We start from the raw sequence: 14,261 nt of genomic DNA, 5'->3' as shown, positions 1-14,261 counted from the left end.
AATTTTTCTTTTGGAAGTGAATAAAGTTCCTGCTAACCGTAACAGGAGGCACTACTTTCCAGCATTCAGGTCCAATGTATTAGGTTGTTGCTCTGATAATGCTGATGTATGAAGTGGATTTTTGAGGTATCATTAATAATAATGATAATGATAATAAGCTGTTTACTATACTTGAGCCTGCAAGGGAGGTAGTAGAAGTTAAAACGACTTATTTTCTCATCCCTTCATTAACATTTCCTATATCATACTTATGGGAGAGAGGTTCTATAAGAAGTCTTTATAAAAGGCTAATTTGCTTTGTAGGGAAGGGAAGCAGATTTATCAAGTATTAGGTTTTGTTCTTTAATTGGCAGACATGGGAAGGCATATCTCAGACCTCCTCCTTTAGTCATGCCTCACGTGATTCATATTGATCAGCATACAGAATGTTTTCAGTATTTTATTTTTAGTTATAGAAGTATCAATATTCCAAATAGTTTAGGGTTAAAAATATGTACTTTCAGACACATTGCTTGCTTCCTTAGTTATGGTTGTATGGAGTTTTGTTTAAACAAAAATGATGAAGGAGAGTTCACAGTTCCTTCCTGCTAATCTTTCTAGCACTCACAGACCTCAAATACAGGATTTGTGATAACAGCTGTTCCAGCACAGCAGTCTCTGTCCTTTATTCCTTCTGGAGCATTTATGTAGGCTTTAAGTAGGTGCAGGAGACTTCCATTCCACTAGTAATAGTACTGTTGGGCTTTACAACAATATTTTGGTATTGGGAGACTTCAGTTAAAATTTCAGTCTGTGCTTTACCATGAAAAGGAACTTGGAAGTTTTCATATTCTTCCAGATAGCTTGCAATGGACATTCAATGTGTCTAGGTGCCTTTTAACTTTTTCTTCATATCTCCCTTTTTCTCTTTTTAATTACCTGAGAAGAGGTAAAATTTTTGTGGGCATTAGTAGTTAGTTAACACAGTATGAAACTGTGGACACTAAGGCTGTGGCCAAAATATTTCAACGTTTTGTCCTGAATGACAACAAAATGGTAGTTGGGATGTTAAACATTGTGTGTTTCAGGTTTTGAGCTAGTGGCTGTTAGACACCAGCAGGAAACCTAATGTGGCAGACTGATAATCGCATGTCTACTTTCAGCAAGCTTTTTACACCTGCATTGGAATCATCCGGTTTCGGTCGAAAGTACAGGAAGAAAAACATATCGGTGGATATTGGACCATACCCAACATGAATTCTTATGTTTCTAATACTTGTTGAAGGCTCCCCATCAAATAGCTTTTTTTTTAAGTTACAGGAAGAGTTAGAATGGACTTACATTTTTTTGAAAAGGAATTAATGAAAAAGATCCCAAGAACTGTCATTCTTCATGTCATGTTTCATATTAAATATAATTTTCTAACGTTAAAATGTGTAACACATATGTGCTGAAAATCACTTTCTTTCATCAAAGCAGTTACCCTTTCTAAGGAAAAAATGATTTATAACGTATGTTGTAATATTTGTTCTTTCTGGCAAAATTATTACGGCAGCAATGCTGGGAAAGGAGCAAATGAAGAAACATCTAACAATAAGACAAGAAAACCAATATGGAAAAGTTGATTGATTCATAAGCTCAGGGATTTTAAAGTCAGATGAACCATTATGTTAAATAAACTGACTGACTGTATAAAACAGAGTATAGAGTCTCACATGGTAATTTCTGAATCAAATCCACAGCTTCACTTGAAACTACAAAGTATCTTCAGAATGGCATCTAGTTTTAGTATGTTTGCTTCCCATATTTACAAATATATACTATGTGACTAGAGACCTTTGTATCAACAGCTGTACTGTACTATACTTCATATTGTAAAATCTTACATTTTCCTTTTGGGATAGAAGACCAGCCACTACTCAGACTCTTTACCTATAGACTTAATTTTGGATAAACTGATAGTGAATGGATAAAGATTTTTTAAATGGATATAATTGTTATGGATAATAATTTTAATTACATTATTTTAAAATATTAATATTACTATAAAGCATGTTTCTGAAATCTTAAATTGTTCTTCTGACTCTTTGCATAGTTCTTCCAGTTTTCCAGCATCCTGTTTGAAATGCAGTTGCCATAGCTGTGCCAAGAGCCACTCTTGCCAGGTGCAGAGATGTTACTTCCCTGTTGCTATCTGGAAATGGTTTGCTGCTAGGTTTCTACTTCTGTAACCCAAGGTTATATGAGCCACACATTCTCTTAGGAGCTAAGGATCTGTTCCTTATATGTCATTATTCATTCTAATATGTCGGTATCATTCAGGATCTCAGCGTTTTGGGTTGAATTTATTTTTATTTGTAAGTCTACCTGAAAGTTTAATAATAGTTTAGTTTGTTCTTCTGCTTTTCTAAGTTGCAGTAGTCAGATTTTTAGATGCCCTCCTGCAGGCTTTTTCTGATGGAAGTTGCTTGGTTATGGAACCTGATCTTATTGTTTGCCGCATATTAAAGCATGGGTGGTGACATACATATGGATTTCCAGAGCATGTTTCTTACTTTGTAGATATATGTAGATATACGTAGGATATATTAAGCAATGGATATATTGGTATCACTCTGTCCTGTATCTAACTCATTCATACTCTCTTGTACAATCTTTGTAGTCTGGTTATATTCTCTAATCTTTCTTTCAAACACACCCTCCAAACTGATCTTTTCATTACTAGGGATGACAGAGTATCTACACAATCATCTTGTGTCTTATGGGAATGTAATGGAACTCGAATACAATTCACAACTGAAGTTTAAGTTCCAAGTTTAATCTTGTCTGGTTGAATTCCAAGCTTCTTAACATGGAAGGCCTTTGGCCAAAATATTCCTGTGGATCACCAACCGTTAAACAGAAAAATACATAATCTGTATTTCTACTCCTACGCTAATTGCTTCCCATTATCCAAAGACTGGTCCTATAAGAAGTGTACCTTGAAGGACAGATGCTATAAAACTGTAATACTATCCAGCAGAATCTGAATAGGAATTCCAAACTGAGCAGAGATGTCAAAATTATCAGGTGAATGCAAGCTTTGGAAGTTCTAGAGATGCATAATAAATCATTATTTGATTTCATTATACGGTGCATTCCCCCATGAAGAAGTGGACCCATTGGAGTGCGTGGAGTAAGGAATGCATGACTAGTCATCACACCTAAGTTCTGCAGAGGGTTTGTGTGCTGAGTAGCTCTCCAGGAACAGATCCATGCCTACCTGGGCTGATACAAAATACAACTTCAGAAGTAGAATAGGATTTGGAATTCCCATACAGATCTGTATGGATCCAGAGACAGGCTCTCTTGCACTATTGGAAATCTTACGTTCTTCTGATAGGGATTATGTTTTATAATAGGATTCTCAATATTGCTAGTGACTTATGAATGATCTTTTCAGGTTTATCCACACACATCTTTTTTTCATTTTCAGCCACATCCTTTTGTCATTTTCAGCTTCATGATTTTGAGGATCTCATTCATGAGGAGTCTAAAATCAATCTTAATTTTCAGGAAAGACTCAAGCTTTATTGATCTGACTGCAATCATCATTGGAGCAAAAATTCTGCAATGTGCAGGTGCAGTCAAACAATCAGCTCTCAGAACATAGAACAGACCACAGACTTTCCCCTATCTGCCTATTATTTCTACTTCATCCACTAATGAGTGGACTCTTTTTAATCATTTGTATTACTGTCATGTTAGCAGTGAATATAAATTAGTTGACCTTAGAATGGGAGTGTGGGAATACTGCTTTGTGGAGGGAGTTAGAGAAAAGTGGGACCTAATAGAAGCATAGTATTACAGAAAGCTGTTCTAGGGTAGAATACAGCTATCGCCTTCAGGATGGTTGGCATGCACAGAGTCTACATCCCCACGGCTCCCTGAGCAGCACACCCTGCCAGCTCAGCACCTGCTGATGGGAGTGACGGAGGCTGGAGCGGAGTGGAGACCCCGTGGCCGGGCTCTGCTGTGCTCCTGCAGGAATGGGAACTGGATGGCACCACACAGCTGATAAACTGCACAGCAGTTATCACATGAAGAATCCATAAGATGTCTGTTGCTGAGCCAAACATTCTGGAGAAGTTACTTTCCTCAGATGAAATAATGTCATTGCAATACTAACGCACACCTCCATCCCAAAGTTACCCACCTCTAAGGTACTGCCACACCTCACTGGGCAGGTGATATCAGTCAGTAACAAAAATATATATGAATAGAGTCACTCAAGCTCCAAATAAAGTAAAGAAAATGGACTAGTCCGTGAGTGAAATAAGTCCAAAAGAGGGGGGTAATTGTCTAAACTGAATTACCACACTCTGATTTAGTGTTTAACTGTATGTTAAACAAATCTCTGCACAAAGTTAGTCTGAGCTGACCCACTCTCTAAAGTTATTACAAATGAAGGGACTTCTAATCAAGGGAGTCAGCCTTAGGAAGGGTAAGTGACAAAGAACAGATGGTGAAAAGAGCACCATTATCTAAGTTACACAGAAAGAAGCCTTCAAGTGAGGAAAGTTCTGGCTATTAGAGACAGGCTGATAAGGTGTTGCAGTCCACTGTCAATAACGGAAAATTAGTTGAAAATAGTAGAGACATAATTGTGGTAGTGGGAGATTGTGACATCTCCAACTCAAGTAGTCACCCCAAAGGAGGGCAAAATCCCACTTGGGGAGCATGTGTAGTTAGTAAAGAACTTAAGTACTGCTATTGGAGGATGCACATTAATTTACATTAGAAGTAAGAACCAGTCCTGTGTATGATAATGAATATGCAATGTACTATGAAGGATAAAAAGTGAGCAAAGGAGGGGAGAAGTTTGGGAAGACTCCATCATAACTTCTGGGATCAGTCGACTAGCTAAACCTGTCTTCTGCCCCACAGGGATGCCTGTTGGGCAAGAGCTTTATTCTGTGACCAACTCGTACCAGCTGTTACTAAGCGTGTTGTTTTAAGCTTGTTTTGCGGTTAGTGTATTATCATCATCAATCCTCGAACCTTATTCTGTCACAAACTTGTATTTTGTATAATAAAATTCTTCAGCTGAAGTTCATTTTATGTAACTCTCTGGAGATTAGAGTAGTTGTTGTAAGGAATTTGACTTGGTGACGCTGTCAGCAAGGTCCCTGAATAGTTGGATCACCCTCCAATACTGTGGGCTGTCAAAGTGCAGGTAGTGGACAGGCTGGTTGGACACAAGGGTCTCATGTTTCTTGGGAAACTGACAGGCTGATCAAATATAAAGGGATCAAGGAATCCCCCCTTCTTAACATGACAGGGAGTCTGCTCATTGAGCAGTAGAAGCAACTTTTTCCATGCATTTGAAGCTCATTACTTTTGCTCTGTGACATAGAGAATGCTTTTACAGATAATATTATGCAATAAATTACAAAGCTATTCGCTAAGGAGTGCAATACTGTTTTCCAAGAATGAAATAGTGTTGCCATTGAATTCAATAGCTAAATTCCCATTTGTTTTCACTGGAGTCAGAATTTAATTCTTTCTTTCAGTTCTTAAATTCTGAGTAGTTCTCTTTTTCTTCTGATAACAGGCTGACCTCTGTTGATGATCTGCAGGTTAAATACAGTCTATCATGTATTCCTGTAACACTTGAGTGAACTGTATGAAAGAAGTGTTCTGTCATAATCTGTGATGGAGTCTTTTCCTTACCTTTACCCCTTAACTACATTCCAGACAAGATTATAGTGAGTTGCTGGAATTTAAATCTTTGATGGTTGGAGTTTGTGTTTCAAATATTTGTCATTCTCATATGAATCTATAGCTTAATGAGATCACTGTCTTCTGCTATCAGCCATCAGGATCTGAATTTTGTGTTAAAAATTCAGCTCTCTCCAATTTGGCAAGGGCCTTGGATGCAATTAAACTGAGACCATTGTAAAGCTGCTTGTCTTCCAGTATGTTGGACGAAAGATCACTGAAGCCTTTTTCTAACGGACAGGATTTTCTTTTTTTATAATGTACCTATTGTACTAAAAGTACTATTTTTGTGGCTTGATGGACACAGGGGAAACTCAAAAGGTATAACTCTGAAAAATATTTTCTAATGAGAATCAAGAAGATTAAGATTTATAGTCCTTACCAAGTATTTAAGAACTTTTAACATTCTTTTATGGTTAAGCATTTTTGTTGTGGATACTTAGGTTCTTGCTTAATTTTAAGTGAACAGCCTAGTTGAAATTAACTGCCCATGTGTATAAATAACTGTGCAAAAGTCTTTCACAGACTGATACCTGAATGAACCTTATCAAAGACAGGGAGCAGAACATTTATTTCTATTTCAGCTAGCTTTCACTTTAACAGCCTTGTGTCAGTGCAAAGAAAACTTAATATGAACTCTCACTGGGAAGACCATTTTCTTCCTTTCCAAGCATGTCAAAGCTCTTATTTTTATTCTTCAGGGTGGAAGTATCAAATTCTAGAAGCATCAATTGTCGCATTTGTAGCTTGGTTGTGAGACCAATTGCACACTAGTGAAAGTGTGTGGAAGACAGCGTGTAACTCACATCAGTATTGGAGTCTGTTTTCTGTAGGAAAAAAAAGGAGAATAGAACAGGATAGCAGGGAGAGCAGCCATAACCCCCCTGTTATGCCTTCTTTCACATGACTGAGTCTGAGTGAAAGCTTTGCATTTTCTTCTTTTTTTCCTTTTTTTTTTCCCTCTTAAAGTTTCCATAAGGATATGAAATCTGGCTTAGAGCAACCATCTGTTTCTCATTTGTTCCTAGAGAGTTTCAGTTAATTGTTGTTCCCAGTTTGTGTTGCCTCATAAGGTCAAAAAATCTTTCTCTTTATGCAGGTTGAACCATAATGAGTTAACTATTTACAGGAATTTGACTGAAAGGTATATTTTCATATAGTTTGTATGCTATATTCAGTGCACTCAACATAGCTTGGATAGGTTGTATTATCTCATGTTATTCCTCTGAAATAAATGGTGGTTTACCAACTAGTCCTCCATAGGTAGTACTATTTTGCACTAAGCATTCCAGCAGAAATGTTGATTCTGTGACAGTCGCTGGCGTGGGCCTTGATCAATGTGGAGTGAACAAATGTGTGGCTGCTGTGGTCTGTAGCTACCTGCCATGAAGTAACTTAGGAACAAGAAAGCCCATTCCCAGTCATTGTTTGCTTAATTTGATCTGCTCTTTTGACTGCTTTATTGTAAAACTCTTTCACTTATTATGGATTTTATTGGACACATTGTCAATCAGTTTTGGGTTCAGCTGCCTTTCATTACTTGCATCTATCAGAAATAAATTGAAAGATAAGATAACTTTGCGAAAGTCATTACCGTCAGTGGAAGGTGTCATGCTATTTCTGTAATCAGTAACATAAATTTCCACGTTCACTCAGAATTGTATTAACATAGGTATCTGCTGGATTAAAAATTTATTCCTTCTATAGTTACTAGTACACTGTCTTGTATAATACAGTGATCTTGTGTTTTTTCCAGACTACAGAACAGGCCCATGTTTCATGCAAGTTAACAACCAGATGTGTCAGGGCCAGCTAACTGGAATTGTTTGCACAAAGACTCTCTGTTGTGCAACGATTGGGCGTGCATGGGGTCACCCCTGTGAAATGTGCCCTGCTCAGCCTCAGCCATGCCGTCGTGGCTTCATCCCTAATATTCGCACTGGAGCATGTCAAGGTAAGCCCTTTACTTTAAATTGTGCATGACTGTTGTGTTCCTGATATGCATCTTGAAAACCTTGCAGTCCATTTAAGACAAAACCACTGTTTTCCTTGTGTCTGTTCTGTGTCTTTACTTTTGATAAAATTTGGATATGTTTTGCTGCTTCCAGATTTTAGCTAGTGTACATAGATAACAAGACTCAAGTGCCTGGAAAAAAACAGATGCCAATCAAGGAGACACAAAGGCAGAGCATGAAAAGGTCAGAATGTCTGTTGAGCACAGCCGTCAGACACTGCAGTAGAGCACCTATCAGGCAACTGGCTTATGTTGCTGTAGCCCTTAACTTATATATACTTAATTAATTCTAGTGAAAAATTCACTATTTCTTGCTACTGAGTTGCTTACTTTCTGAGGTGGTTGGGAGTTATTATATAGACTTTTTTTTTAAAACCCTAATTTAGATAAAGCATATTGTGAACCTTCTCGATGCTGTTTGTTTTATTTGTGCAGGGTTAGAAAGCATGAGTAAGGAAGGACTGCAGTCTTCTATGTCTAGATTCATAAAATGTTCAAGAAATGTGAACATGTTCTTGCCTTATCCAGTATTTCTTTCCCTGATGTTAAGAGACTTGCTGCTCTTCCTTTCTGTTGTTACAACAGCCCACCTATCCTGAAAGATATGTATCTGTTCTGCTGTAGCTGCCTGGCTAAGTTTTAGAACAAGTATATTTTATTGCATAAAGAATGGAATAACAGAGAACACTAGAACTTCCAAAGGAGATTATACTGTTCTGCTACAGGCTGGTGCACATGGTCAGTTTGCAGGCTGTGTTGTCTCAGAACCTTCCCAAGAAGCGATGGAAGCCAAGTAGGTGCTTTGGTCAGACTGTACAGTGCTATCTGCACCTTGAAGGAATAAGGTTCAGAGTCCAAGGTACAACAGACTGTTGTTGGATTGATGAGTGTGCACACTTCACCTTGTTTGAGCAAGAGGGCGTCTAGTTCTCTAGTATCATCCTGGCAGTGGCTTGCAATTGTGGGTTGTGCTGTTAGCTGCATGTCCCAGTTGGACAAGAGTATCTCTGATGATAATGTTGGTCTTAATGTTGCTGTCTGGAATAAACCAGTAGGCCGCCCACCCCATAATAGATTTCAGCCGTTGACCCACACTAATTTCTTCCCAAGTAAGTGTTTCTCACTTTACCTGATAGTTATGCCCAGTTAAGTGGTGCAACATATGGGGCATCCATTTCTTAGGGCAAAACAAAATGGTACCTAGGATGCTGGTGACTGGCTGATAGGCATTTTCGCAGTTTTCATTTTTCCACCAATTAAAGCTGGAAAAGGTATATCAATTACTATACAGCCATACCATACCTGAGGGTGTCTGTACCACCGTAGAAGCATTCTTTTCCCACATGAACAAAGCTTAATGTATATAGTTAGTATGAGACCAGAGGGCCAACTTCTCTTGAGGTGGGTCGATGACTTGAAACTTTTGGATGTTACAGTAATTCACTGTATAGGCCCACTTTTACTTTCCTCTTGAGTGAATGTATCAGGAAACACCTGTATTTGAAACCAAGGAATTTGAAGTGAGTGTGAGAGTCAGTTTGACTGCTTCTAAATTGAACCAAAGTCCCATAGAGTACTGTTGCGTGTTTTGCCCAGGTCTGTCATATCACAGTCTTGCACTGTACAGGAAATACAGGTGTTAGGCTTTGATGAATTAAAATGGATTAAATAAAATCCACTGCTTGGCGTGGTCCAATCCCAGCCACATGTATGGGTGGTGGTGTTGGTGGTGCAGCTGTCTACCCCTTCCAGGCAGCTTTCACTGTTGTGTAGGCTCAAACGCAGAGGGTCTGAAGCTAGAGGTATACAACACACCTGGACACCTTCAGTGGTATTGAGGAGAACTGGTGTTTTCAAAATTTTTGCTATTAATTTTGATATGTCAAGTCCTGAGCCATAAAGGTGTAAAGGTGGGCTTTCAGCTGATGTCAGGGTGGCAATACAGACAGAAAATGGACTGTCATTAATGACCACGTCTCACACAAATTCCGTTACCTTTTGCAAGGCTACATTACTTTTAAGCCCTCCCTGAGTGGAAGCTTCTGTCTGTGGAGCTGTACTTATGGCTATCAGGAAAAAGAGGCCAAACCACTTCATATTGGCCTGGTTCAGGCACCTGTGATGCTACTCAAAATGCAACTGCTTGACCACATGCTACCAGCAGCTACCCTACACCGAGACCTTCCAGAACAGACCTAGTCTAGCCAGCCACAGTGGGTAGTGTCATTTGCTGCCTCCATCTTAAAGGTATGGTGCTGCATGCTGAACAGCTGCACCAAAAATTCAAAACCTACAGAGACCCGTACTGATAGAGTCACTAGGAGCAAAACTCTCCACTCCCTCCAGTAAGTCAGTAACAGCACCCAGCTGGCGACGGGGCTTCAGTGGAATACAACAAACATGCACCATACAGGTGAACCAAATCATGCTGTTCAGAGTCATGAATTGATCCATGATATTCTGGAAGAATAGAAAAGAAAATGGTCTCAGTGCGGAAAGGCCGGATGGTTACCCCTGGACCCACTGGTGGGGAATTTTTAGAGTCCTGCTCTCAGGAGTCTGAATGCTCCAGATGTTGCTATGCATGCTCAAAAGGAAACCTTGTTTAAACCCCTCAGTGGAGTGAATAAAAGATACTGCTTCTGCAGTCAGCAATTCTTGAGGTGCCTCTGGGGGAGTTGACAGGTTTGGCAAGGGCAGTCCAAGCAGAAGAGCCTTGCCAGTGGGTTGAACATGTGTGCCATAGAGTGGAAATTTGTTTTGGCCAGGGCTGTCCACAAATGGCTTCACCAGTCAGGCTTGTGGAACTGTAGTGCTTGTTTTAGGTCAGGAAGAAAAGCAACTTTTAAGTTGGCGATGTCCCTTCATCAGGAGGGTGCACCACCACCCAGGCATTGCGCACACTGAGAGGCGGGCCCCCCACTCTTTGAATAATTAAGACTAATTTAAGTCTGGGTTCCAACCATTGTGTGAGCAGTTCTAGTTTATTGAAACTGAGGATCAGATACAATGGTGAACCTGAAGCTTCCTGTCATTATTGAGTCCCCTTTGATGAACAAACTGTTCAACAGCCAGCTGCACTCGTCTGCTAGCCACTTCCTGAGCAAAGCGAGTGCAAAGACGTGGTTGTTCTCCTCACTTCAGTTTAGGGACACTCCCTGCCCAACAGACAGCTTGGGCAGTCAGGGAACATAGCACTCCTGGACTTGCACTGAGAAAGACACCAGGTCCCCAGCCTCCCTTCTGAGCTTCCTCTTGTTCAAAAACTATTCACTATTCAGCCATCTCCCATCTCAAGAACTCATTTGACCCACTTGATAGCAGACTCATCAGGCCATTTACCAGCTTCCCTCTGTAACTTGGCCAGATCAAGGGGTGGAAAGACAGTGATCTTAACTACATTGTGGGCAGGTCTCCTGTCTGTGCCCCCACTCATCTCATGTTTGATAATGCTGAAGAATCCTTGCACGGTATCATCACCACTGTCTGGCCAGTCACCTAGCTCCTCATTGGGGTTGTTCCAAATGTCCCCATCCCAGTGCTCAGGATCTTGTGCCATGGCCCGCATTTTAAGGGCATCCACAGTCCTGCCCTGTTTCTCCGAGTTAGCACTGACTATGTGTACTACTTTATCTTCTAATCTCTTCTTGTTTTCTCTGTTTCTGTAAAGTTAGACCTTGCATTATCAGCTGCATCTCTTGCCTTTGCACCTTATCGTGTAACGTTTCAATTTGAGCAAGCAGTTCTCTCTTTTTGTCTTCCAACTTTATGGAGGGGGTTTTGGGGGTATGCCCAACATCTTACAGATGATGTCTTTATGCTTTCCATCCTTAACTTCTGTGTGTCAGGTCCCTGTGGCTTTTCACCTGGTCCTGCTCAGACCAGTGGTCTCAGACCCAAGTATTGTCAGAATGGGGTTGGTTGGGGGATCCCATGCTTACCCAAAGAACCCTCTGCCCTTTATCCTTGGACCCCACTCATTGCACCATTTTGTGTTGTGGTCAGGCCCTCTGCTGCTATCTACACTTGAAGGAATGAGGTTCTGAGTTGGAGCTACAAAGCGAGCTTAAGGCACTTAGTGATGGATAACAATTACACTGCCCTGCGAGTGGGGGCTTTTCTGCTCCTGTTCCAAATGTCCTTATCATCTACCTAATACATATCACTTAGTTCCCAGGAAAGTATCCTCACCCAACATCCCCACTGAGGGGAGATCAGCACCTCAGGAGTGCTTGAATTGCACTCTTGAGGAGCGATTCAGGCACCTTTCCTTGTGGGGCTGTGCTCACTGCGCAGCAGTGCCACTGTGCTGCTGCTGGGATGGCTCAGGCCCTGAGGGTGGGGGGGCTGGACCCCCAGCAAAGCATGGCCCTCAGTCTGGGTCACCTCCCTGCAGAGCTTTCTATCTTTCAATAGTGCAGTGTAAAGTTAGGATTTGGGCTGAAATTGGATGCTGTAAATCAACACAGTTCTGTGAGTTTTGATTGTAAGCTGTATAATGAAATAAATTAACAAAGAGAGCAAAATCCTTTTCGATCAATCAATCCCCAGTCAATCTGGGGATAAACAGAAGTTCACATACTTTTCAGTGACATATTTTTTTTATTTTGTTTGTTTTCGGACTTCACAGAGTATCTTATGTACTGTTCTTTCTCTTTGTATACATAGCTTATGTCTTCCAAAATCCATGTGAGACAGCACAGACAGGATGCTGCAGTAATTGCATGCACAAGCAGGTCTCTGTGACAGTATTAGGATCCCTCTTAGCAAAGTCATAAAGTTGACTTGAATCATCTGCCCTGAATTTTTATGTAGGTGACTCCCTGTAGTGCTGGAGAACTTGCTACTTTAATTCTCCATTTACAAAATAATAAAAATCATACACTAGCAGAATTTGTTTGTGCGTACATATATGTTAGCAAGAAGTTTTGTTACACAGTTCAGAAGAAGGTCTTTAACACTGTCTCCATAAGATGTACAGGCTGGGTGAGCAGGTGGTGAGCTAGTGGAACAGCTGGGCTCAGAGGGTGGTGCGAGGCAGCACAAAGGCTAGTTGGAGGTCAGTGACTAGCAATATACCCCTGGGGTCAAAACTGGATTCAGTCTTGTTTAGCATCCTTATTAATGAGCTGGATGATGGGGCAGAGTGTGCCCTCAATGAGTTTTCAGACAACTGGGGGGAACAGCTGATACACCAGAGGGTTATGCTGCCGTCCAGAGAGATGTCCACAGGCTGGAGAGTTGGAGTGACAGCAACCTCATGAAGTTCAAAAAGAAGTGCAAAGTCCTGCACCTGGGGAAGAGCAGACTCAGGCACCAGTATTGCTGGGTGCTTATGATCTTGAAAGCAACACTGCAGAAAAAGAGCTGGGAGTCCTGGTGGACACCAAATTGAACATGAGCCAGCAATGTGCCCCTGCAGCAAAGAAGATTAATGGTATCCTGGGCTGTGGAAGAAAAAGTATTGCCAGCAGGTCAAGGTTGGTGAACCTCCCCCTCTCCTCAGCACAGGTGAGGCCACATTTGGGAGTGCTGTGTTGAGTTCTGGGCTCTCCAGAACAAGAGAGAGATGGAGCTACTGGAGAGAGTCCAACAAAGGGCCACAAAGGTAGTGAAGGGACTGGAGCATCTCTCTAAGGAAAGGCTGAGTGAGCTGGAACTCTCCAGCCTGGAGAAGAGAAGACCCAAGGGGGATCTCATCAGTATATACAAATACCTGAAGGGAGGGTGCAAAGAGGACAGAGCCAGTCTCTTTCTAAGTGGTGCCCAGTGACAGGACCAGAGGCACTGGACGCAAACTGAAATACAGGAAAATCATCCTCCACATCACAAAACATTTTCTTACCATGAAGGTGGCCAAGCACTGGGCACAGGTTGCCCAGGGAGCTTTTGGGGTCTCTGTCCTTGGAGACATTCAGAAGCTGTCTGGACATGATTCTTAGCAAACTGCTCTAGATGTCCCTGCAGGAGCAAGCTGGTCGGACCAGATGACCTTCAGAGGCACCTTGCAACCTCAACCAGTCCGTGATTCTGTGAAAACATCCTCATTCAGGCAACTTCTGTTGCTCATGGTGTTGTAAAAGATCTCAGTAAAGTTACTTTTTTACTGCTTCAAAAGGGGCTAGATAATGTCCTTTTCTCACTTGTATTTCCCTATTCCTTTTCTTTCAGTCTTCTTTGTGGCTCCCTGTATTGCAGCGTTAGTGCTACTTTCCCCTGCGCTGCATCGTAGCTCAGTGGCTTAAAATTGTCAAATCTGGCTAAGTCAGTTGTTTGGCTGGATTTCTGCTTCAGGCCTCCTCTGTAGGTGTTCTTTGTAATAATCCACTATGAACGGGTGTTGAAAAATGGGGAGAAAATCAAGAGGTTGAAAGATGCAGTTTTCTTTCTCACAGTAGTATGGTTGACCTGAAACTACAACTGAAGCTGTTAGGTCAAATTCACTTCTGTGGAACTCCTCACAGCATTATCTTAGCAGAGGCATCTATTTTATTTAAAATGCTTAGAT

At 41.1% G+C, this 14,261-nt stretch overlaps 1 protein-coding gene across 1 annotated transcript in view; it reads left to right on the top strand.

Annotated features, from left to right (window-relative positions):
* Positions 1-14,261, top strand: part of FBN2 (fibrillin 2) — a 174,351-nt gene that overhangs the window by 34,207 nt on the left and 125,883 nt on the right. Inside the window, exon 6 of the mRNA XM_037373880.1 lies at positions 7,496-7,693. Coding sequence (XP_037229777.1) covers positions 7,496-7,693 — 198 coding nt within the window. The remainder of the gene's footprint in view (positions 1-7,495; positions 7,694-14,261) is intronic.

Source organism: Falco rusticolus, chromosome Z, assembly GCF_015220075.1.
Source record: "Falco rusticolus isolate bFalRus1 chromosome Z, bFalRus1.pri, whole genome shotgun sequence".
Classification (NCBI taxonomy): Eukaryota; Metazoa; Chordata; class Aves; order Falconiformes; family Falconidae; genus Falco; species Falco rusticolus.
This window is presented reverse-complemented; position numbering and strand designations above follow the sequence as displayed.